The 25,333-nt window shown below is 52.6% G+C and overlaps 1 protein-coding gene across 2 annotated transcripts in view; it reads right to left on the bottom strand.

Moving 5' to 3' along the window:
• Positions 1-25,333, bottom strand: part of NEURL1 (neuralized E3 ubiquitin protein ligase 1) — a 95,936-nt gene that overhangs the window by 19,394 nt on the left and 51,209 nt on the right. Inside the window, exons 1-2 of one of the 2 annotated variants that reach the window (XM_004473993.3) lie at positions 11,779-12,356; positions 62-303 (exon numbers count right to left, since the gene is read on the bottom strand). In XM_004473993.3, coding sequence (XP_004474050.1) covers positions 62-303; positions 11,779-11,812 — 276 coding nt within the window. In that variant the 5' untranslated portion in view covers positions 11,813-12,356. Of the gene's footprint in view, positions 1-61; positions 304-11,778; positions 12,357-25,333 lie in introns of those variants that run through there. The other variant, XM_004473992.4, reaches the window with a different exon arrangement.

Here is a 25,333-nt window from a genome sequence, read left to right as displayed (position 1 = left end):
ACAACGAGGCAGTGACTGAGGCACAGGGGAGGCAGGGAGGAGGGCAGGGAGGAGGCCCCACCTTCAGCCTGACTTGCTCGTAGATGAGGACCGGGCGGTTGCTGAAGGTGATGGCATTGCAGAAGCTGGCCTGCCTCTTGACGGCCTTGTGGCTGAGGTCCATGAGGATCTGGGAGCCCTTGGTGTGAGGGTGGAAGAGCAGCGGTGTGGCTGGGAGTCCCCCGCTGGGCAGCACCGGTGGGCAGTGCTTCTGCTTGTGATGGCATCGGTGAGAGGGGACGGGGAAGGAGCCCCCGATGGAGTCTGCAAAGAAACAGGCCATGGCATCAGAGAACTTGGCAGGCCTAAGAGCAGGACCTTGGTTCCCTAGAGCCCCACTGCCCACTAGTTCCACTCGCATCACCATCCACACCACCATCACCCTTTACTACCATCCTTCTCCTGCTACCATCTATTGCTATTTTCTACTTCACCACCTACCTCCACCCTTCACCCATCACCTCCCACCACCACCATTTACCTCCACCTCTCACTCATCACCTCCTGCCACCATCATCTACCATCACCCTTCACCTCCCACCACCATCTACCATCACCCTTCACCCATCATCCATCATGTACCTCCACCCTTCACCCATCACCCTTCACCCATCGCCTCCCACCACCACCATTTACCTCCATCTTTCACTCATCACCTCCTGCCACCATCATCTACCATCACCCTTCACTTCCCACCACCATCTACCATCACCCTTCACCCATCACCTCCCACCATGTACCTCCACCCTTCACCCATCACCTCCCACCATCTACCATCACCCTTCACCCATCACCTCCCACCATCTACCATCACCCTTCACCCATCACCTCCCACCACCACCATGTGCTATCTACTGCTCTTCACTGTATTCAACACTATCTGCCTTCCACCATCTGCCATCACAGTAAAGTACCATTTACTACCACCATTCACTGTCACTCACTACCACCATCATTTATGTATCAATTTATTTCATTCATCAAACGTTCATTATGTATCTGTTGAACACCAGGCCTGGTCCCAGGCACTGGAGATCAGGCATGAAATGTACATGAATCGTGTTCTCAAGAAGCCAACAGTCCAGGAAGGAAATAAGGCACAGACAGAAATCATGTTGCAAAAAGGCAGAGATAAACACCAAAGGGACCCAGTGACAGGTCATTTCTCAAGAGGGCTTCCCGGAGGAGGAGGCGGCATTGGAGCTGGTGACCACAGGGCTGCCATTTTGAGAGCAGAAGGTGAGTGGGGACAGCCTCTGCAGGACGGCTCCAGGGCCGGGCCCACCCCCCCACTCAGGGCAGCCTCCCCCCTCCACTCCCAGGCTTCCTTCCGGAGTTACACTGCCCTGCCTGCCTGCCTGCCTGCTCCGCTTCACCCGGTCTCCCCACACGGGAACTCAGATGGGTCAAGGAGGCGCAGCTCTTCCTTGTGCAGGTAGCTCTGCCACACCTCCAAAGGAGCTGGAGTGCTCAGGAGTGGTTCAGGAGAAGGCGCTTTACAGGCACGTGCCATTGGCATCCTGGAGACAGTGGGCAGGAGAGCACTAGGGTGTGGGGTGGATCGCGCCTGTCACTCACAGGCTGCGTGACCTCTCCGGCACAAGGGCTGGCCGGGTCAGCTGGCCTCTATCGGGCAGCACTGATACCCAGCCTCAGGGGCTGGGGCAGGGGGGCTACACACCTTCCCGGACATGTTCATCCAAAAGCTGAGTCCCCAGCCCAGCCTCTCATGGTGGGGGAACAGAGACCCGGAGGGGGGCGGAGATGGGACATGTGAGCAGACAGCCACAAATGGGACATTTCAATGTTGGTTGCTCTGAGGCAGAAATGTAATAATGCAAAGAGCTGGGTCAGCAGGGGGCCTGCCCAGAGGCTCTCCATTCCCTGGAGGAGGAGAAGAGCCTTCTCAGAAGGAGACCAGAAGAGGGGGGCGCAGGGAGAGGGAAGGAGGGAGGAAGCCCGGGATCCCGGCAGGCCCAGGCCTCTCAACAGGCTGGCTTCCCATAGCTTTGTACCGCTTTGCCTCCTTGCTTCCTCCTTCCCAGGCGGGCCCCAGGCACCCGTGTCCACAGCCAGATGCATCCATGGGCCTCCAGTCCCCTCCCGAGCAGCTTCCTGCAGGCCAGGCCCTCTGGGGGCAGGGGGCAGGGAGAGAAACTAGTCTTGTTCTCACCAAGGAGACAAGACTGGCACCACGGGACAGTGCTCAAGGGCATTGGCGACCCAGCTATGACAGGCTGAACTGCTCCTGGAGACCCTGACAGTGTGGGAAGTCTTCCTGGAAGAAGCCCAGTGGCCTCGGGTCAGTGCAGAGGAGGGGCCATCATTCCAAGGAAGGGTCTGTCTGAGGCAAAGGGCAAACACAGCTTGACTCTGATTTTTTTTTTTTTTTTTTTTTAATTCCTGCTGATGAAAGTAACACATTCACAGGTTAAAAGCATAAAAGGGGAAAAAAGTCTCCTGGGTAAATGGATAGCCATACAATGGAATACTGCGCATCGATGAAAATGAATGAAGTATTGATACATGGAACAACACGCATGAATTTCAAAATCATTATGCTGAGTGAAAGAAGCCGGCGGGTGGGGTGGGGAAGAGAGAGAGAGAAAGAGTATACAATCTATGGACCACTGCAGGGCCTCAGTTCCCTTCAACGCTTCCTCTCCTTCCCACTGAGTCCCATTTTTATAAAATTCTAGAAAATGCAAACTAAGCTCTGGTGATAAAAAGTAGATAGGTGCTCACCTGGGGATGGCAGGAGAGAGGAGAGGGCGGGATTACAAAGGAGCACAGGGAAATGTATGGGGTGGATGGAGAAGTTTATTATCTTGACCGTGGGAATGGTTTCATGGGTGTATACCTATGTCAAAACTTATCAAACTGTACAGTTTAGTGCATTGACCTATAGGTAAATGCAGAACGGCGGAATTGAGAATAGACCCAAACTGTAGTTCAGTGCACGTCAGTTATACCTCAATAAAGCAGTGTTGTTGTTTTGTTTTGTTTTGTTTTGTTTTGTTTTTTAAAGATTTATTTCTATTTATTTAATTCCCCTCCCCTCCCCCGGTTGTCTGTTTTCTGTGTCTTTTTGCTGCGTCTTGTTTCTTTGTCCGCTTCTGTTGTCATCAGCGGCACGGGAAGTGTGGGCGGCGCCATTCCTCGGCAGGCTGCTCCCTCCTTCGCGCTGGGCGGCTCTCCTTATGGGTGCACTCCTTGCGCGTGGGGCTCCCCTACGCGGGGGACACCCCTGTGTGGCACGGCACTCCTTGCGCACATCAGCACTGCTTGCGCGCATCAGCACTGCACATGGGCCAGCTCCACACGGGTCAAGGAGGCCCGGGGCTTGAACCGCGGGCCTCCCATGTGGTAGACGGACGCCCTAACCACTGAGCCAAAGTCCGTTTCCCAGCAGTGTTGTTTTTTAAACCTACTGCCCCAGCAGCTGATTAGTGCCTCTCTTCTGGGGTCCCTGCCTCCACCCAGAATCCACGAACCCACTGCAGGGCCTCAGCTGCCTTCAAAATCCTTCCTTTTCTCCCAACCCACCCCAGCTGGGGTCCTGGAGCATGGCGTAAAGTTCCAGGAAGCAATGGCTTGGGGCAAATATGGTGGTGGAGACACCCACCGGCCAGAGATCCAGGTCCTGGAAGGGCCATTCCCCAAGGGGGATCCCTCTGCCTGACCTTTTGCAGGGCAGATCCAGGAGTGCAGAGCCCCCTGCCAGGCCAGGGTCCGGTGGGGGGTGGAGGCTGTGGCCCGAACAGCACAGGCCCAGCTGACTACACAGCAGGCGGAGAAGGGGAGAGGGGCACCTGGTCCCTGGGGGGGCAACATACATCCAGACAGGTGGCCTCACCAGACCCGTCCAGGGTACACACATACACTTGTGCGTACCTGGACAGAATTGGGACTCAAGAAGAGCCAGGAAGGAAGGGACTCTTCCCTGCCCTAAACCAGGTGTCAATTTGCACAGGTGCACACATGCATATATTACACATGATGTATAAAGCAGCACACACACAACATCCTATAACAATGAGAGCCATTTATCAAACACAAGTGCCAGACTCTACACGGGGGGTTTTACACACACTGTCCCCATTTTATCCTCACAGCAAGTTTAGGAGGCGGGGAGGGACATATCAGTCCATTTTTCCTTTGACAAAGCTGGGCCTCGGAGAGATGAAGTGATCTGCCCAAGGTCACAGCCAGCAGGAGGGGCTCTTCAAGCCAAACCCAGGCGATCTGCCTCCTGCGTCATTAGCCAGTAAGCATTTGTATGCAAGAAATCATGGGTTTGGTGTGCTGGGTACATTTATTTTAATGCACATTAAAATACAGCCACTTGCACACTTGTAAGGTGTAAACAAAAAATGTTCATCCATCTGCCATCTAAAACCACCTCATGTAGCTCACTGTGGGGACATGGCTCCATGATACACATCTGTCTGCCACCAAAACAAAGTCTGCAGACCATGCTTCCAACCATCAGCCATGCTGGTGGGATGCAGAGGGCTCTGATAGCTTCTTCTAAAGGTAAGCACCTACCAAGTAGCCCAGCACTCCTAGATCCCCAAGAGGAATGAAAACCCGTATCTACATGATGACCTGTAGGCAAATGCAGACGGAGGTATTGAGAAAAGACCCAAACTGCAAACAGCTCAAAGTCCTTCACCTGGCAAAGGGGATACGGCCAAACAATGGACTACTACTGAGCCATAAAAATGAACAAACCACGAATGAACCTCAAAAGCATTGTGCTAAGCCCAAGGTGGCAAGTGATTCAACTTGTCGGACATTCTAGTAAAGGTAAAACTACAGGGACAGATCAGTGGTTGCCAAGGGTTTGGGGGAGGGAAGAGCTTTTTGTGGTGATGGAATGTTCTGTATCTTGACTGAGGTGGTGGTTACACAAACCATACACTTTAAAAAGATGAATTTTATTGCATATAAATTGTCCGTCAATGAAAAACAAACTGACTCACTAGGTCCTTGTTAAGAGAGAGGAAAGGAAGGAGGGGATTTCTGACCATTAGAGCTCCCCATCACCCCCAGGCAGTAGAGACATCTAACAAGACCCCCAAAGCCGGTGCCAGAACCCCAAAGCCCAGGAGGTGCCCCCTCTTGGAACCGGGCAAGTCCTTGGCCTCCACTTACACCGTGAAATCCCAGCCAAAAAGGCAGTATGAGCATCCCAAGCCAGACTCAGGCACCAAACCCAACCCCAGAGGAGCTGTGACCCCGCGCCGGCTTCAGCAGAGAGGGACTCACTGGAGCAGAAGGGAGCTGCCCCCTCCCCACCCCATGGGCCCTTTCCAGCAATGACCAGGGAGTTGGAAGCCATTTCCACTGGCGGGGTGGGAGGGGAGAGGTGAGCCCCGGGACAGCCCAGCCACCCAAGCTTGCCTTTCTGCTCCCCTCCTTGGGTGCAGATGACCCCCTCCCAGCCCCCAGTACTCCAGGTGGAAGGAGGTCCCTGAGAACAAAAGGCCACTGGACCAGCTCCCCTGCCCACTCGCCCCCGGCCCACCAGGATCTCTCCCTTCTCGGCCCTCCAACATGCTGGCCATTTGACTCCTGTCCACCTCCTACTGCCTTCTTTTTGGCCACTTCCGTTCGCAGCTGTCCCCAGTGAGGGCCTGCTGTCAGCTGAGGCGCCCGCATGCAGAACGCACAGTGAGTGGGTTATGTGCCCGCCCCCCGCCGTTACCACCACTGCCACCACTGGTCCTGCCTGCGCAGGGCCCGGGACTGGGACCGTCCCCTAGCAGGCCCCCAGGGGCCGACCAAGAACATCATTCTTAGCCTTCCACATCCCTCCACATCTGTGAAATGGGGGTGCTACTGCCTGCCCCCTCATGGGAATTCGGGAGAGCACTTAGGCAGCCAAGAAGCACCATTCACTAGTTGCTGGCTCCTGCTAACGGGGCAGCCTTTCTCAGCCGGTTCCCCACAGAATTGGGGCCGAATGCCCGGAGGCATCCATTGTGTACACTGCATCAACTTTCCTTCTCTGATTCCAGAAGGTTACAGGTTATGTCCATCCCCCGGAGCAGTGAGCAGCTGGCGTCACTCAGATGAGTTCAGCTTTCAGGGTGGGAAATGTGCAGGGTTATCTGTGCCTGCCTGTCTCCCTAATGACTGCGAGCCTCCTGAGGAATGAGACATCTGGCCTTTGCACTGCTGTTTCCCCAGCGCACGGCTCAGAGTACAATTATAGCAGGTACTCAATAAAAGTTGTTGAATTAATTGCCAGTGTTCAATTCTTCAATCTACCGCTCAATTGGCAATTGTCCTGCCCTGTCTAGTGTCCTGTTTGAGAAAAAGGGAACTAAAGGGAGCAGCTTCCTTCACTGCCCAGCACCAAGATCCCTCTTACATGCCTGACAACAGCCCTGCCTGCTCAAGAACTTTCAATAGCTCCCCAGTTACCTGCAGGAGAAAAGAAATGGGAAAGGAAGACCATAAGGACTGACTGTTTATTGTGTGCCCAGCACCGGTCCAAATGCCTGTCACGTACGGCTCATCTCAGCCTCCCAGCTCCCTGCAGTGGAGGTCTCTGCAGCAAGCAGCCTCTAACAGGGCCCCCGGGGTTCTCACCGCCTGGCATTCATGCCCTCGAGGGGGGCTGGACCTAACGACTTCTAACAATTCAAATTACAACCAAAGTAAGACTGGGTTATACAGAGACGGTGGCTCCCATCTTGGTGGCCCTTGCTTGCTCTCTCGGGTCACTTTCTCCGGGGGAGTCAGCAGCTATGTCTGAGGTCACTGTGGAGAAGCCCGTGTGCCCAGGCACCACGGCCTGCCAACAACCATTGCAGTGAGCTTGGTTGTGTGTCCCCTCCAGACCAACCCTTCAGCCACACGGCAGCCCCAGGTGACCACCTGACTGCGACCTGATGACAAACACTGAGCCAGAGGCACCGAGCTAAGCGGCGCCCAGATTCCCGACCCACAAACCTGTGAGATAACGTGTGATGTTGTAAGTTTGGGGGTAATTTGTTATAGAGCGATAGAGACCTAAGGAGTATCAAGTGCCCCATTTTACAGATGAGGAAACAGAAGCTTGGAGAGGCCGATCACTTGCCCACGTCACATAGCTGGTCAGCGGCCGAGCTGAGCTCTGAACTCAGACCTATCGCCCCGCACAGCCCTTCCCAGTGGGATCCAGCTGGCCCGCAGCATGCTCGGGCCCCTCTCCTCTACATGGACCCCCCTGCCACCCAAGTCCATTTCTCCACAGCCGCCGCAGCTCCCGGGTACACATCTTGGTTGTTTCGGACTCAGGACTAGGGGCCGTATCAGCACCCTATCCCCCACCCATCCATCCCCACCCCCAGAGCGCCTGGCGATGCCTACAGCAGCTCTTGCTGCTCCCTGGAAGACTAAATGAACTCATGACGAGGCAGGGAGGGAGGGAGGCAGGCAGTGAGCAGGATGGACCCTTTCAGAGCCAAATTAATCTCCAGACCCAGCCTCCTGCTCTCTCTCATTCCGAACACCCAGTCTCTGACATTTGCAGCAGCCAGATGTGCACACAGCTGTGCCTCCCAACATCCTCTCTGCTGAAAAAGGGACCAGCTCCTCCTCCCCCCCTTCCTCCTGCTCCACCCCAAGATTCCAGAAGGGGGTTCTACATAACTCTTCTGGGTTCAGCTCCCTGTCCCTGTCCTCCCCCTGCCTCCCCTGAGGGAACAAGAGGGGCAGATATCACACAGCCTGTTGCCCTAATGCCTCTTGCACAAATTTGCACTCACTTATGTGTACATGCATGCACACGCACAGGTTGTGGGCGTGCCTAGAAGGGGACATGCAGACCCAAGGAACATTCTATCCTGGGGGCCTGGCCAGGGCTGGGGGCCGCGGAGGATGCAGCCTTGGTCCTTAGAGGAGCCAGGGACCCGTACGTGCACAGACACAAGCACGCACAGGCCCAGAGGGGCCTCGTGGAGACCTCCATAAACGCATGCCCCATTTACAGACCTAACTGTTGCCAGGCACACTGCCCTTTGTACCCATTTGCTCGGTCATCTTGTCTACAGCCCAGCAAGGTAGACCTTACCACCCACAATTTACGGAATTGGCCACTGAGGCTCAGACAGACAAAGGGACTGACCCAAAGTCCCACAGCCAGCAAGTGTGGAGCAGGTACTCAGAGCCACCAAGAATAGCTGCTCGCGTTCCCTTCCCTTCCACACCTTGCCTGGCCACGGTGCCCAGCTCAGGCTCACCTCTACTGAAGCATCCCCGGTGGCTTCAGCCCACCTCCCTCTCACAACACCTCCAGCTCCAACTGCCCCATGGACTGCCAGACCAGGACTGTACCCCAAACTCCCTCCCTTACCCCCCAAGCATCTACTGGGTGCCCACTGCGGGCCAGGCACTGGGCTGAGTTCAGGGGATACAGAGGTCAAGGGGCCCGGGCCCCACCCTCCCGGAGCCCACAGGTGCGAGAGGGCAGTGGGTGCGTGTGCACCTCGGCTCCCAGGCACACCTCAGCCCATGCTCCGGAGCTGCTGCCGGGGGACAGGGGGTCTGTGCCATGCAGGGGTCTCACAGCCAGCTGATGGCCCCCCATCCCCGCTGCCTGAGCAAGAACTGAGAAAGCACAAAAGGAAAAGCGGCGAGTCTGCTGCACAAGGGACGAGCCAGACTTCCCCTCAGAGATGTCAGTTCTGTGGCCTCAGCCACACATTTCCACCTTTTGGCCACAGCATCCCTCTGTGAAAGGAGAACCAATCGCACAGGCCCCTGCCCCTCAACGCCGTCCGATTCTAGGGTTTGTTAAGTCCAGAGATCATCCTGGGGGAGACATGTGCCTCTACTTTAATGTCTGGGTGCCTTTGCGGGTCACCCACACATCAACCCCTCAGCAAAGGGGTTGGAGGGGAGGGGAGGGGGGCAGCACTGCTGCTGCCACCTCCTCTGTGCACCCCTGACCCCATCCCCACCATCCAACCACAAGACCGGGTGCAGCTCTGGAAATCTGCCCAAAGAAAGAGATCGAACGTGCAACTGCCAAAACCATTTTCCAAATGGAAATTACTTCCTCCCAACAGTGCCCTGTCCTGCTGGTCCAGGAGGGCTGACTCCTCACCAACTAGCCCCCCCACACACACAGGTGGGTGCACAGACATCTTTACAATCACAAGGACATGTCACAAGCACAGAGAGCCACCAACGTGGGCTCACACACGGGAACGCTGATGGACACGTAGCACACAGGTACACAAGCAGGGACGGCTGAACACGGTGACGGTCACTAGACATGAGACACATACATAAACACGCCCCAGAGAGCCCTGGGCCTCTCGCTGGTCACCTCTCCCCACCACCCACCTTAGCCCTGCAGTCCAAAATCTTTGACTCAAAACAAACCGAAACCCCAAGGCCCACAGTGCAAATGCAGTAGGCAGCTGTGTCCTCAGGGGTCAGGCTGGGAGCCCCCTTGAAGGAGCAAACCCCTCACCTCGCCTGCTCCCCGAGCTCTCCACCCAGGAGGTGCCAGCAGAGCCACCAGGCAGCCTGGGTCCACGTAGGTGTGGCCGTGGACGTGTTCCCATGAGGGCGGGCAGGCAGGGGGTCCGGCCGAGGCGTGTGGGGCAGCGGGCCAGCAGCCCCCCTCCAGCCCCCACCTCCCACCTCCCACCACCCCACTGACGGCAGGCTGAGGCAGAGGCCAGGGCCAGCTCAGCAGAGGGGGTGGGCCTGGCGAGGGGGTGGGGGCCGCTGCAGAGGGGGCATTTGTGAGCACTCTCCAGAGGCCCCCCAGCTGGAAGCCCCAGGGGAGAGGGAGGGAAGGTGACCCTGGCCTCAAAATGTCCTTCCAGGCCCTCTTGATCTTCCCTGTGTCAGCCCCTTCTCACGTGGTCTCTTGAAAGCCTCTCACCCCTCCTAGGAGGAGGGTACTGTTACTAGCCCCATCGACAGAGGAGACAAGTGAGGCTTGGGAAGACACTGCCCTTGTGACACCGCAAGGCAGGCAGCAGAGCCTGAACACACGTCTGTCTACCAGAAATCATGAGCTCTTGACGGCCACATGCTGGGGGTCTTGGGGTCCTCGGTGCCCTCTGAAGTCTGTGCTCCAAGGCAACTGGTGGACAGTGTGCTGCGTCCTAAGCCTGCCCCGAGGGCCTCTCTGTCCTTCACAGGCCATGGGCTTGCCCAAATCTGACTCCAGTGGAAAATGCCACTTCGCTCCAGACCCACTGCCAACAGGCTCCACTGGGTCCAAGGGGCCTGGGGAAGAGCCCCCGTTCCCCAAACGGGCAGGGCCAGGCCGAGGTCAGCTCAGCCCGAGCCTCAGGCCAAGGCCCAGGCCACTGGCACTGCCCTTGCCTGGCTCCAGATTATGTTGTCTTCTAGTGCCTTCCATCTGTCACTTAGCCCTCCACGCCCAGGACAAAATTCATTTCCTTTTAAGAGTTGATAGCTTGCTCTTCCCATGTCTCCTTCTCATTTTCTATTTTAATTAGAAATTACTCCCCCAAAGCCTGGAAGGGAGAAGCCACCTGCCCAGCAGTCCCAGCCACAGCTCCCCCGTTGCTCCGCCACTACCCTCCTTCCTGGGCCTCTCCAAGGTTTCCCAGCACCCCTGGACTCAGCAGATGGAGGCCGCCCCATCTCCTAAACCTGGTCCAAAGAAGAGGCGGCGGGCACAGGGGCAAGCAGCAGAGCCTCCCCAAGGTCAGCCCACGCGGCTCCAGCGCCAGCCAACCTGTACAGGAGCTCCACTCGCAGGGACCAGCGATGACAAAACAAGTCCCCAGGAAGGCTTCCCCCTCCTGGATCTGATGCCACAACACCAGCTCTACGCTCCCAAAACACAAGAGGCCAGTGTGGGGAGGGGGTTCAGCTCTGGCCCAGAAGGGCCAGGAACACCAGGGCTGCTGACACAACCCTCCAAGCTCGCGCCCTCCCTCAATGCCTCCAGGATAGCAAGCCCCACCCCCCACCCCCAAGACAGAAAGCACCAGAGGGGGGGGGCGGCGGGGACAGGAGCAGGGGTAGGCAGGCACCCTGCGAGTGGGAAGCCCACCAGCTCACCTCCCTTCCAGCCCTGCGCCTGCCCACCCGCCGCCTGACCGTGGACATGAACCCCCGGGGTGAGAAGTTGGCCTCGCCGGCAGAGACGCGCTTTGAGCCCTCAGGTCAGGCAGTGTGCAGGGCTGCCACTTGCACCCCGTGTGCTTCTGCACAAGCCAGTCTGGTGTACACCCACAGACACCTCCAGTGCACACTCACGAGCACAGACGCACAAGGACACTCACCCACACCCGTGCGTGCCCACACATCGCTCCACGGCTCCACAGGGGAGCACAGCACTGACCTCCCCGGCCCACGGCAGCCGCCTGCCCCGCCCCAGCTACCTAACTGTGGCTGGCCTCAGTCCTGGGGACAGAGGGGTACAGACACCCAGGACTCACAGCCCACTGGGGGGCTGGTCAGCACCAGGGGGCAAGGGGGGGTGTGTGTAAAAGGACTGGAGCCTTCTTGGGGAGACAGCTGTCTAACCTCCTGCCAGCTGTCAGGAAAAGCCCCCCCCCTTCCCGCTCCCCCCACCCCACTGGCTTTCCCCTGCCCCTGAGCCTCTCACCCAAAGGCATCCTCTCACACAGCCCCGAGCCCCCCAAGCAATGAAGAGGCAGGGGGATGACCTGCCCTCTACCCCCAGACTCCCCCGGTGGCCCCCAGCCTGGGGGTGGACACACCCGCGGGCGTCGCCGGGGGCCTTACCTTGGAGGGTGCTCCGGGTGATCTGTGCCCCCATGGCGGGCGGCGGGGAGCACAGCCACCTCCTTTTGGCGAGCCGACCTCGTCACCAGGCAGCCCTGGCCGCCAGCTCCCCTCCTCCTCCCCCTCCCCCGAGGCGGGCGGCCGCCGGCATCAGCATGGCAGGGCGGAGTGGCGGCTCCTCCCGCGCCCCCACGCACTCCCTCCCGCACACGCACACGGCCGCTGGCCCGCCCACAAGGCCAGCCACACACACACACACACCCCTTTGGCCCTGCTCACCGCAGCCGCCCAGCTCCCACCCACTCCCGGAGCCTTCCCCCACCTCCCCGCGCTGGTACAGGCGAGGGGATCTGTCATGTTTATTTACATAAGGAGGAGGAGACTGGAGGCTTCCTGAAATAGCTGCGCTCCAGAAAGCGCTAGAGATGCCCCAGCCCGAGCCGTCACAGACACGCTCACAAGCACACACACGTGTTCGTGCACAGGCACGCATGCACACGCAAACACACGCGTGTGCATGCATGCAAACACGCGTTTCCACATCACGCACCTCATCGCAGACACGCACGCCCAATTCCATGGATGTAGTGACGCACGCGTACGCACACCTCACCCGTCGCCAGGCCCACCGCCATTCATTCTTCACAAGCTCTTAGGCCCCCACTCCCCCGCAGACGCTGCGCTAGGGGAAGAGGGTGCGATGGCGAGCAGAAGGGACTCTGTCCCGGCTCTCCAGGGGGTTACAGGTGAACTAGTGGCCCTCCATGACGAAGAGCTAACAGCTTCTGCCTTGGCCCGGCAGAGCTCCAAGCACATTACATCTTTTTTTTCTGATTAATACATCAGTTTATTAGCTGTTTTGATAAAGTCAACCTTTATAGTGAAAATAATGTATTAGAAACACCTTTTTACAGTTTTTTCATGATATGCTTACAAAATGACAGACGAAGGCAAAAACATCCTAAGCAATGATGATGCAACGATCAAAGTATCCTGTGAGTAAAGCTGAACACCGCAGAGACAGGCCACCTGTTTAAAGCCACTATACTTCTTAATTCCATGGACATCCTACTTTGAAATTGCACCAGGGAAGCTTCTAAACACCAGCGGTCCTAAGTTTAATAATGCTAGAATTTTGGAGAGGGATTCCTTTGGCTATGATGACATTTACTCCAGTGCTATGTCCTCTTCACTCTTGAGTAGGGACTAGTTGTATCATCCATCACAAAATCATACAGTACTTTTATCCAGGAATTGTAGAATTGTAATGGGGTAGGTTGTCATAGTACTCAGCTGCTATTTTCCTTACCAGTGGAAAGTTTTTTCCATAAATGTTGGGGAAGTCGTGATGTTCATTATGGTAACCCACATTGCAGGTAAGGAAATTCAGAGGTCCACAGTATGAGTAAGTTTCATGTCCTTATAATCCATATCAAGTTGGAATCAGGTTTCATCAAGGATTTTATCTCTGGATACTTGGCCGGCTGGGGACCAAGCCCTGCCTCCCGCACTCGGCAGCCGGGGGTCGCTGCAGAGCGGCCTGCTCCGGACGAAGAGGAGGAAATGGTGCGCAGCGAGGGCAGGGGCCCCTCCAAGGCGGAGAAGTACCCAGTGGGGGCGCGCCGGGGCGCCCGGCTCTCGGAAACCCCGGCCTCTGGGCCGCGCGGCCTGCAGAGCGCCCGGGGCGGGGGCGGCCACGCCTCTTCGAGGAAGGCCGCGGGTCCAGCCGGCGCCCGAGCCCGCCGGCTCCTCCCCGCGGGGTCTGGAGCGGGCGCCGCCCACATTATATCTTTTTTTTTTTTTTCAAATTCTATTCAATGTATTCATTTTTTAAAAAATATTACATTCAAAACATATGAGGTCCCCATTCACCCCCACCGCCCCCACCCCACCACTCCCCCCACAGTAGCACTCTCCCCCATCATCATGACACATCCATTGCATCTGGTGAGTACATCTCTGGGCATCGCTGCACCCCATGGCCTGTGGTCCACACCATAGCCACACTCTCCCACGTTCCATCCAGTGGGCCATGGGAGGACATACAATGTCCGGCAATTGTCCCTGCAGCACCACCCAGGACAACTCCAAGTCCCAAAAATGCCTCCACATCTCATCTCTTCCTCCCATTCCCTGCACGCAGCAGCCACCATGGCCACTTTTTCCACACCAACGCCACATTTTCTCGATTATTAACCACAATAGTTCATGAATAGAATATCATTAAGTCCACTCTAATCCTTACTGTATTCCTCCTTCCTGTGGACCTTGGCTTGGTTGTGTCCATTCCTCATCTATGTCAAGAGGGGGCTTAGATTCCACATAGATACTGGATGCAATCCTCCTGCTTTCAGTTGTAGGCACTCTAGGCTTCACGGTATGGTGGTTGACATTCTTCAACTCCATGTTAGCTGACTGGGGTAAGTCCAAATAAATCAGAGTGTAGGAGCTGAAGTCTGTTGAGGCTCAGGGCCTGGCTATCATATTGTCAGTCTAGAGATTCAAATCCCCTAGATATATCTTAAACCCCACCACCAACTGCAATTCCAGTAAAGTAGCATGAAAGGCTTGTGAAAAGAGATCACATCTGAGTCCAGCTCCATCACGCAGAAACACCAACTCCAAAGAAGGGCCAACTGACATGGCAGTGAACTCCATCTGCCATGACCATAGAACCTGTGGGTCTCTTTAGCCCTCAAAAGAACCAATTCCTGGGGTTGTATCTACTTTATCTGTCTCTGAGACTCTGCTCAGGTGTGCATAAGGGCAATCCTTCTGACAACTTCCTGTGCCTAAGAGTTCCCTCCTGACAGCCTCCATGTTACTCAAATGTGGCCAGTCTCGAAGCCAAACTCAGCATGTAAATGCAATGCCTTCCCCCCAGCATGGGACATGACACCTGGGGATGAGCCTCCCTGGCACCAAGGGATCACTACCAAGTACCAGCTGATGATGTAATTAGAAATGACCTTGAATTAAAGGTTCAACGTGGACCAGCAGAATATCCCTGTCTACATATAATAACAGGAGTTTAAAATGCTGTTTGACCTAAAGTAAGGGGGAAATGGAAAGGACAAATGAGTTTATATGGCTATGAGTCTCTAAAAAAAGAGTCTGGAGGTTGTGAGAAGGATTGCCCTTATGCACATTACATCTTTAATTCACGCCGTCCTCACAGCCATATGATGATGACAGAACTACGGCTATTACCCCTAGGTGTATTATTATTATTATTATTATTATTATTATTACCTGAAAAATGAGAAACACTGAGACAAAGAGAGGTCATTTGCCTTGGAAGTGGCAGGACAGGGCTCAGATTCCAACCCAAGCCGGCCACACCAGAACCCTTGCTTTACCTCACACCAAACCGTCCCTTCAATCACACACACACACACATGCCTACGTGGACAGACCCGCAGGAGACGGCTACACGTGTCCCAGGCTACACACAAACAAGCTCATCAGCACTCACAGACATCCACCCTTGGGCACACTCAGCCAACTACCAGTCCCAAACACACACTCACACACTTTGCAGTAGACACACAACACACAGGCACACTCCTACGGATGATTCACACAGCATTTCTGGAGAAATCTTGAGGTGTGGAACCTGGTCTGCACCAGGGGGCAAGGAAAGGTGTAGACAGAGAAGGGGGAGGCCGGGAGGGCAGGCCCCTCCAGCCCTAGGCAAGCACCCTGAGCGTGCATCAAGTGCTAGCTGTGCACCAGGCACTGTGCCTGCACTTCCAGACTTATACTCTGTGTGGTAGGGGCTAGGCATCCATTCCACAGGAAAGTAGAGGCCCTGAGAGGCTAAGGAACTTGCCTGAGGTTACCCAGCAGATGAGGGGCAGAGTCAGGACTCCAGCCCAGGTGTAGGGACAGTATCTTAGTCCCCTGCTCTCCTCAGGACTGGGACCCCTCCAGGATGGCAGGACAACTCCTTTCTCCCAGCAGTATCCTCGTAGATGCTTCTGTCACATGCAGTCCTCTAAGGGACAGGTTGTGTTGTTATGCCCATTTTATAGAGAAAGCATGGCTTAGCTATGGCCTTGTCTGCATATCCTGGCTTTACCTGGGTGCTTCTCAACAATTCAGTTCAACTCAACCAACATTTTTGAGTACCTACTATGTGCCAGACACTAAGCTATGCATTAGGAATACAATGGTGTTCAATAATAGATAGGCCCTGGCTCTAATGGGCTTATGGTCTAGAGGAAAACATGTATATTTTCAAGTATCTTACTAAGGAATGTGTAATTACAATCACAGAAAAGTATTCTGAAAGGAAGGAGCCAGGTTCTAGGGGGACCAGGACAGACTTTCCTGAAAGCAATGGTGAAGGCAAGATCTGAAGATGAGTGGACAGGCATGTCCTTGTGTTGTGGAGGTAGGCTAGGGAGAGAGAGTGCTCCAGACATGCGCAGCATGTGCAAAGAGAAGCAAGGCTGCTATGGCTGGAGCAGGGACAGTAAGGGGGAGCCTGGGGCAAATATGGCTGGTGAGTCAAGGCAGGCTGGGGACACAAGAAGAGGGCCTCAAAGACCAGGCGGAAGAACCTGGTCTTTTTCTGAGAGCAATAAGGATTTCAACAGGGAGGCAACAAGACCAGACCTGCATTTCAAAAAGGTCACTCGGCCTTCTGGTATGAAGAATGCATTGGAGAAGGCAAGAGGCTCCAGGGGAGAAAGCAGCCGTATACAGTGGGGTCGAGCCTGTACTTGACTTTGTCCCCTCAGGCCTGGCATCATGCCCCCACAGAAGAGTCACTCAGAAAACCTGCGATGCCTAGAACTGAGTCCATGTCATTCTCCAGACATGGGATTGTGAGAAAGTTAACTAAGCAGGGATGGGGGCAGGGCAAGGGTTCCGTACCTAGGGGAGCCCCTCAGCTGGGCGGGTGGCCTGGCAGGCAGCCTGGGGCCTTCACAGCAGGGGCTTTCCAGCCCCACCTCCTGTCTGGGTCTGTTTCTCACACTCCCCCTTCCCCAATATAAATGGGAAGTGGCGGTGTCCTGTGTCGGAAGCCTCCCTCCTCCCACCGCTTCCCCAGAGCGGTGTCTGGGCCTTGCGGGAGGAAGCAGCCCCCTGACGTGGCAGCCAGAGCTGCGGCCCTTCCCCGTTTCGCTCACAGAGGTATCACATAAGATTTCACGTCGCAAAAGGATTGTCACTAAACGGGGTCAGAAAACCACTGACCACATCATTCTTTCATTCATCAAGCATTCATGGAGTGTCAACTATGGACCAGGCTCCAGAGCCATGACTGGTGAACAAGACCCTGCACAGCCTTTCAGGAGCCAGTGGGGTAATGGGAAGATGGACAAGGGACAGAGGCAATTCCAGATCCCAGAAAGAGGCATACTGGGATGGCCTGAGATTCTTTTGACTCTGGCTAAATTATCTCAGCACCTTGTTCTGTAGTCACACTTTCAAAAGGATGTGAGAGGGAAATGAAAGTCTATAAGAAAATCTACAGGGAAGCAGATGTGGCTCAAGTGATAGCGTGTCCACCTACCACCTGGGAGGTCCAGGGTTCAAACCCAGGGCCTCCTGACCTGTATGGTGAGCAGGCGCACATTCAGTGCTAATGTGTGCAAAAAGTGCCATGCCACGCAGGGGTGTCCCCCGCATAGGGGAGTCCCATGTGAAAGGAGTGCGCCCCGTAAGGAGAGCCACCCCATGCAAAAAAAAAGCAGCCAGCCCAGGAATGGTGCTGCACACACAGAGAGCTGATGCAGCAAGACGACACAACAACAACAAAAAGAGACACAGATTCCCAGTGCCACTGAGAAGAATACAAGCAGACACAGAAGAACACACAGCAAATGGACACAGAGAACAGAAAATGGGGAGGGGGGGAGGGAAGGGGAAAGAAATAAATTGAAAAAAAAGAAAGAAAATCTACAGAAACCTCTAAATGCTGCCATTCACTGAACACTTTCTACATGCCAGGTGCTGTGCTAGGTATTCCATGTACATAACCTTGGCCAATCCCCCACAGTGTCCCTTCGGCAGTTATAATCATCCCCATCTTACAGGCTTTCAAACTGAGGCACAGAGAGTTTAGACCCAAGAGAAGAGCCAAGGTGGGTTCAAGTTCAGAACTACCTGACATCAAAACCTATGCTCCATCCAAAAAAGCTCAATGGGTGGGGGCTCCTCTTGCTTGGGACAGAAAAGACCAGGGGACAGTGAGCATTATCCTTAGGGAATCAAAAGGCAAAGCCCATTTATTATCCAGTGGATGGAGGATGACATCCCAAGAATAGAACTTAAACGAAGGCAAGGGAGACTGTGGGCAGACATATGGCTGGACTTCCTGTCTGCCAAAGGTTGGCCAAGTCAGGCACTGGAAAGCCCAGCCTGGAATCCTGGAGAAAGTCGACCCACCATGCTGGGGGGCAGCCGGAAAACCTCAAAGCCCCCAGGCAGGAAGCAGGGCTAGAGGTGCCTTGGGGAGCTCCCTGGACTGACAGAAATCCTTTCTGAGGTTCAGATAGAAACCCCCTCCTGTCCAGGGTGACGCCTGTCTGCATCTGCTCTCTGGCTTTATCTGGGAACCCCGCCTCCAGAGCTCTCTGAGTGCGTTCAGCCCCCGGGATCCTCCCCTTCCCAGAATCCCCCTCCTCTCCCTGCCATCTTCCTGTCTCCTGACCCCTTTCCGCTGGCTCATCTCCTCCTCCGCCTGCCATCGGCGTTTCCATGCTGGACTACCCAGCTCAACACTTCCCTCACCAAGTCCTTCCTCATCCACGTCCCCCCGCTGCCTTCATCCCACGGCTGAGCTCTGCCCTCTCAGAACTTGAAGTCTAAGACAGGCCCAGCAACGGTAGACATGGACCATGGAAACCATCAGAATCACAGATCCCAAGATCCCAGAGGGAAGGAGCTCTACGAGACCATAGGGTCTGGCTCCTGCCTTCAGGCAGGCAAAGAAGTATCATGCCCATTTTACAGATGTGGCAAACAAGGCCTAGCAAGTTATAGAGACTTTCCCAAGTCGCACCGTGGGTCTAGGATAAGAAGGCCTTGAAGCTTCTAGTGCCTAACTTGGCATGCAAGTCAGGGCATCGGGAGGCATAGAAGGTTCAGCCTGGACAAGGGAGAGGGGATAATGTCTCTTTGGAGGGCGGTGTCTGGAGAAGGCTATAAAGAGAGGTCAGGAAGGGAAGGCAGCTCTGGTGGGAAGCTGCTGGTTGCTGTTGTATTTTTAAAATCTAGAACAAGGGATAATTCGATTGAGCAGATGAGTCACCTGGCATTTGAGGCTTAAGACCAGAGCCATCCTCCCGCCCCTATGAGGCTGGGCTTTTAACCCTGCAGCTGGACAATGGCGGGGCAAGGAACCCCACCTCAAGCCTTCCTCCCATGCCCAGAACCTGGTGGACATGAAGAGAAAGAGAGTGCAAGCTGTGAGCTGCAGTGAAACTGGAGCCAAGGAGCCCACAGGGCGTCCTCTGGGGCTGGGACAGGTGCCCCAGCAGTGACAGCTGCCAGCCACCCAGGCTGATGAGAACACAACAGGTGCAGAGGCTGGGGTGGAGGCCGAAAGGGAATCTGAGAAAACAGCCTGGAGCTGGGCACCCCTCCCAAGCCCCAGGCCCACTGCCAAGAAGCCCTTTCTCAGACCATCCCACAGCACAGACACCCCTACTCCTGTTCCCCAGGTCTGGGGTGAAAGGCCTCCCTGGTCAGCCTGCACAGGGCAGAGGGTCACTGTCCATGCCAAGCAGAAAGGAAAGCACCAGGTCGAAGCCAGGTTTCTACTCCCAGGACCGAGTGTGCCAGATGGAGTCCACACCTACAGAGCCCCCAGCTGGAAGCAAACATTTGTCTCTGATAAGATCTATGTTTCCAGGCAGGAAGGGTAGACGGATGTGCCCCCCCACCCATGTGGAGGATGGGCGCTCTGGTCCAGAGGTCAGGCGGGCAGGCTCTCCTCTCGGGCACCAGGCAAGCTCCTGAGCTTCTCTAACAGGGACAGAGCACATTGCAGGGTGCCGGAGGACTGAGCAGCTCACCTTCTCAAAGGCACCACGTTTGGCTCAATAAATAACTTCCTATTGACGCTACTATCTGTTCAGAGCCCTAGAGAACCCAGGAGTCAGGTGAGACCTGGAGGGGTCTTTAAGGTGCCTGCCCCAGCCTTACAGAGGAATGACTTAAGATGCAGGAAATAGTCTACGTTAAGTCAAGGAGAAGAGCTGGTTCAATAGATAATAACCATCTCCATCATCCTAACGGCACCATGTGTTCAGCATTTGCTTGCCTTGCCAGTCACCGTTCTAAGCCTTCTATTATAGCAAAGGCCATTTGAGAGTGCTGGAGAACAGGAGGCTCTTCTAAGCAAGGTGATTAAACATCGTCCCTGGTCGCCTGGCTAACACTCTGTTTTTATTCAGGGCTACAGTGAATTTTAAAGTCAAAGCCAGCCCTTGTCCCAGGGATCACAGGGGATGAATGAACAAGATCTGAATTAATAATGATTTTTCCCTAAATTATCATCTAGCTGGGGAAGGTGAGAAAGAGCAGACAAGGAGGTATTATGGGGTGAGGAGAGGCAGGGAGGAAGAGACGTGGGCTGGCAGGCTGATGCAGGAGGCAGGACGCACGTGCCGGAACAAGCATACGCCTTGTCTCTCAAAGAGGCATAAACACACCTGACTGGCCCCAGCTGGACCTGCCCGGATTATGAGAAAAGCTGGCAGCTGATGGCAGAAGGTTAAATCCTTATGCTGCAGGCAGAGACCAAGCCCCTCCCCTCCCCATTTCACTCTCCCTCCCCTCCCCTACACACACACACACACACACACACACACACACACACACCTTCAGTCCCACAGCTGGGCCAAGGGTCCCAGGGCTGCTCCTGCCTGTGCCCAGCCCCAGCCAGCTGGAGCCACCCCTAGTCTAAGTGGCCCTCCGGCCCCCTTCGGCCCACCCTCCTCCCTCTAAGGGGCCCTGCTTCCCTCAGCTCTCTCTGCTTCCTGTCCCTCCCAGGTCCAGCCCACAGAGGAGCGAATGGCAGGGCCCAAGACCAGCTGACGTGGCCCCCACTTCTACTCCTGTGCCCTGGCCCTGCCTCTGGTCCACCGCTGCGGCCTCACGCGCCATTTGGGCTCAGACTTCGGGCATCATGAGCAAAAGGCCGTGGCACTGGGGTACTCCCAGCAGGCCCACCGGCAGCCAGACCCCAGTGGTCCATCCACACCAAGTGCTGCTCACGGCCAGGGGACGGTTAGAGCAAACACCGGTTTCACATGGCCTGAGTTCAAATCCCCGGTCTGACACCTACTTGGTGTCCACTTCCTCATCTGAAAAACAGGGCTGGTAGTAATAGCGCCCACCTCCCAGGGCCAGGGAGGGGATGAAGCGAGTTATCCATGTAGTGTGCCCAGAACAGTGGGGACGTGCGGGGAGTGCTCCACACGGGATCAAGGCGGTCCTGAGCACTGCACAATATGACAGGCCTTCCTCATTATCACAGATGAGGAAACTGAGGCATGCACTTGCGTAATGGTAGAGTTGGGGTCTGAGCTCAGGTAAGCTGGCCTTCAGAACCTGCACTCTTTTTTAAAAGCAGTTTTACTGAGCTATATTCACATATCATACAATCTATCCAATGTGTATAATCAGTGGCTTTCAGTATAATCACAATATTGTGCATTCAACACCCCCAAAAAATTTAGAACAATTTCATTACTCCAAAAAGAAAAACTCCATACCCCTTAGCAGCCACCTCCCAATCCCTCTATTCTCCCCAGCCCTATATAACCACTAAACTAATTTCATCTTTATAAATTGATTTATATTTACATTTTATATAAACGGAATCATACAATATGTAGTACTGTGTGTCTGGTTTCTTTCACTTAGCATAATGGTTTCTTGGGGTTTTTTTTTTGGTCTGATATTAACATCTTGTAGTATTTTTTTTCTATTTTTTTAATGTTACATTCCAAAAATATGAGGCCCCCATATAACCCCCACCCCCCTCACCCCACTCCTCCACCCATAACAACAACCTCCTCCATCATCATGAGACATTCATTGCATTTGGTGAGTACATCTCTGAGCACCACTGCACCTCATGGTCAATGGTCCACATCATAGCCCACCCTCTCCCACAGTCCACCCAGTGGGCCATGGGAGGACATACAATGTCTGGTAACTGTCCCTGCAGCACCACCCAGGACAACTCCAACCCCCAAAAATGCCCCCACATCACATCTCTTTCTCCCACTCCCTACGCCCAGCAGCCACCATGGCCACTTTTTCTACACCAATGCCACATTTTCTTCGATTATTAATCACAATAGTTCATGAATAGAATCATATCATATATCAGTAACATCTTGTAGTATTAACAAACATTTGTTCAGTTTCAAAGAAAAACAGTCTTATATATGCAATATTATCCATGTTCATATTTCACATGAGGTTATACTCTGCTATACAGTCCCGTGTTACAGTTTTAGCTTTCCTTTTAGTAATATACAAGTCTTTAGACTTTCCTTTTCAACCACTATCATACCCACATAATAATACTGTTACAAATATAATGTTGTGCTTTCACTTTTTCTATTCATTTCCAAAGATTAATGCACATCCTTTTTCACCAGTTCTGTACAAGTTAAGCCTCAGCTTTCCTTTCTCTAACCACATTCTATTTTCTGGTGACCCATATTCTAGTTATTAACTCCATGAGTTTACAAAATATATTTACTTCATAATAGTGCAATTATACCATATTTGTCCTTTTGTGTCTAGCTTGCTTCACTCAACAAAATGTCCTCCAGATTTGTCCATGTTGTCATAGGCTTGACGACTTCATTTCTTCTTACACTCACATAATATTCCATAGTGTATTTGTTCATTCATCAGTTGATGGACACCTGGGTCGTTTCCATCTTTTGGCGATCATGAATAACACCGCTGTGGACATTGGTGTGCAGATGTCTGTTCATGTCACTGTTCTAAGTTCTTCTGGGTTTATACCCAGTAGTGGTATTGCTGGGTCATGTGGCAAATCTATATTCAAGTTCTTTAAGAATTGCCAAACGTGGGAAGTGGATTTGGCTCAACTGATAGAGTGTCCACCTACCACATGGGAGGTCCATGGTTCAAATCCAGGGCCTCCTGACCCGTGTGGTAAGCTGGCCCATGTGCAGTGCTGATGTGTGCAAGGAGTGCTGTGCCATGCAGGGCTGTCCCCCGCATATGGAGCCCCACGTGCAAGGAGTGCACCCCGGAAGGAGAGCCGCCCCATACAAAAAAAGCACAGCCTGCCCAGGAGCGGCGCCGCACACACGGAGAGCTAACGCAGCAAGATGACTCAACAAAAAGAGACACTGATTCCCAGTGCCGCTGACAAGAATGCAATTGGACACAGAAGAACACACAGCGAATGGACACAGAGAGCAGACAATGGGGTGGAGGGAGGAAAGGGTAGAAAAATAAATTTAAAAAATAAAAACAAAATCTTAAAAAAAAAAAAGAAATGCCAAACAGTCCTCCACAGTGGCTGTACCATTCTGCATTCCCACCAACAGTGAATAAGTGTTCCTATCTCTCCACATTCTCTCCAGCACTTGCAGTTTTCTGTCTTTTTCATAGTGACCATTATAATAGGTGTGAAATGAATCTCACTGTAGCTTTGATATGCATTTCCCTAATCGCTAGTGATGTTGGATATTTTTTCACATGTTTTTTCACCATTTGTATTTCTTCTTTGGACAAATGTCTATTCAAGTCTTTTGCCCATTTTTTAATTGGGTCATTTGTCTTTTTATTGTTGAATTGTAGCATCTCTTTATATATCATGTATATTAAACCCTTATCAGATATGTAATTTCCAAATATTTTCTCCTATGGAGTTGGCTGCCTTTTTACCCTTTTGACAGTCCTATGAGATGTAAAAGTGTTTAATTTTCTTCCATTGCTAGAGTCACAATAATTCTGTAGTAGAATAGTGGCCAAAGGAGTTGCTGAAGGCAGGGAGAGGGAAAAAGAGGTGTGATATTGGGGCATTTTCAGGACTTGGAGTTGTCCTCAATGATATTGCTGGGACAGAAGCAGGACATTATATATCCTGCCATAACGCACTGAATGGACTGGGAGAGAGTATAAACTACAATAGAAACTATAATACATGCTGTGTAGCAATACTCCAAAATGTAGTCATCACATGCAATGAATGTACCACACTGATGAAAGAAGTTGTTGATGTGGGAGGAGTGGGGAGTGTGAGGAGTGGGGTATATGGGAACCTCTTATATTTTTTAATGTAACATTTTGTGTGATTTATGTATCTTTTAAAAAATAATAAAATAAATTAGATAAAATTTTAAAAAGTGTTTAATTTTAAGGAGGTCCCTTTTTTTTTCCTTTTGTTAATCGTGCTTTGTGTATAAGGTCCAAGAAACCACCACTTACCACAAGGAATTTAAGATGTCTCCCAACATTTTCTTCTAGAGGTTTAATGGTTCTGGCTTTTATATTTAGGTTTTTGATCCATTTTGAGTTGATTCATATACAGGGATCCTCTTTTGGTTGTGGATATCCAGTTCTCCCAGCACCATTTGTTGAAGGGACTATTTTGTCCTGTTAACATGGACTTGGTAGGTTTCTCGAAACCCAATTGGCTATAGAGGTGAGGGTTAATTTCTGGACTTTCAATTCTATTCCACTAATTGATGTGTCTATCTTTCTGCCAATACCATGCTGTTTTGATCACTGTAGTTTTACAGTATGTTTCAAGGTCAAGCAGTGAAAGTCCCCCCACATTGCTCTTCTTTTTTAGAATTCTTTTGGCTATTCTCAAAATGCTTGATAAAATTCATCTGTAGCACCATCTGGTCCTGAACTTTTCTTTTATGGGAGATTTCTGATGACTAATTCAATATCTTTAAATGTGATTGGTTTGTTAAGTTCTTATATTTCTTGTAGTGTCAGTGTAGGTTGTATGTTTCTAGGAATTTATCCATTCATCTAGGTTTTCTAGGTTGTTGGCATACAGTTTCTCACAATACCCTCATATAATTCTTTTTTTCTTCTTCTTTATTTTCTTTTAAATGTTACATTAAAAAAAATATGCTCATATGATTCTTTTTATTTCTCTGGGGTCAGCTGTAACTTCTCCCTTTCATTTCTGATTTATTTTATTTGCATCTTCTCTCTTTTTCCTTTGTTAGCCTAGCTAAGGGTTTGTCAATGTTATTGATCTTCTCAAAGAACCAGCTTTTGGTTTTGTTGACACTCTCTATTTTTTTATTCTCAATATCATTTATTTCTGCTCTAATCTTTTTTTAATTTTATTTATTTTAGTTGTATTTTTTAAAGACATATAGATCACAAAAAAATGTTACATTAAAAAAATATAAGAGGTTCCCATATACCCCACACCCCCTCCCATCTGCTCTAATCTTTATTATTTATTTCCTTCTGCTTGCTTTGGAATTGGTTTGATATTCTTTTTCTAGTTTTTCCAGTTGTTCAGTTAGATCTTTGATTTTAGTTCTTTCTTCTTTTTTTTTTTTAGATTTTT

The sequence above is a fragment of the Dasypus novemcinctus genome, chromosome 6 (assembly GCF_030445035.2).
Source record: "Dasypus novemcinctus isolate mDasNov1 chromosome 6, mDasNov1.1.hap2, whole genome shotgun sequence".
NCBI lineage: Eukaryota > Metazoa > Chordata > Mammalia > Cingulata > Dasypodidae > Dasypus > Dasypus novemcinctus.
Note: the sequence above shows the minus strand (reverse complement) of the source record. Positions and strands in the feature narration are given on the sequence as shown.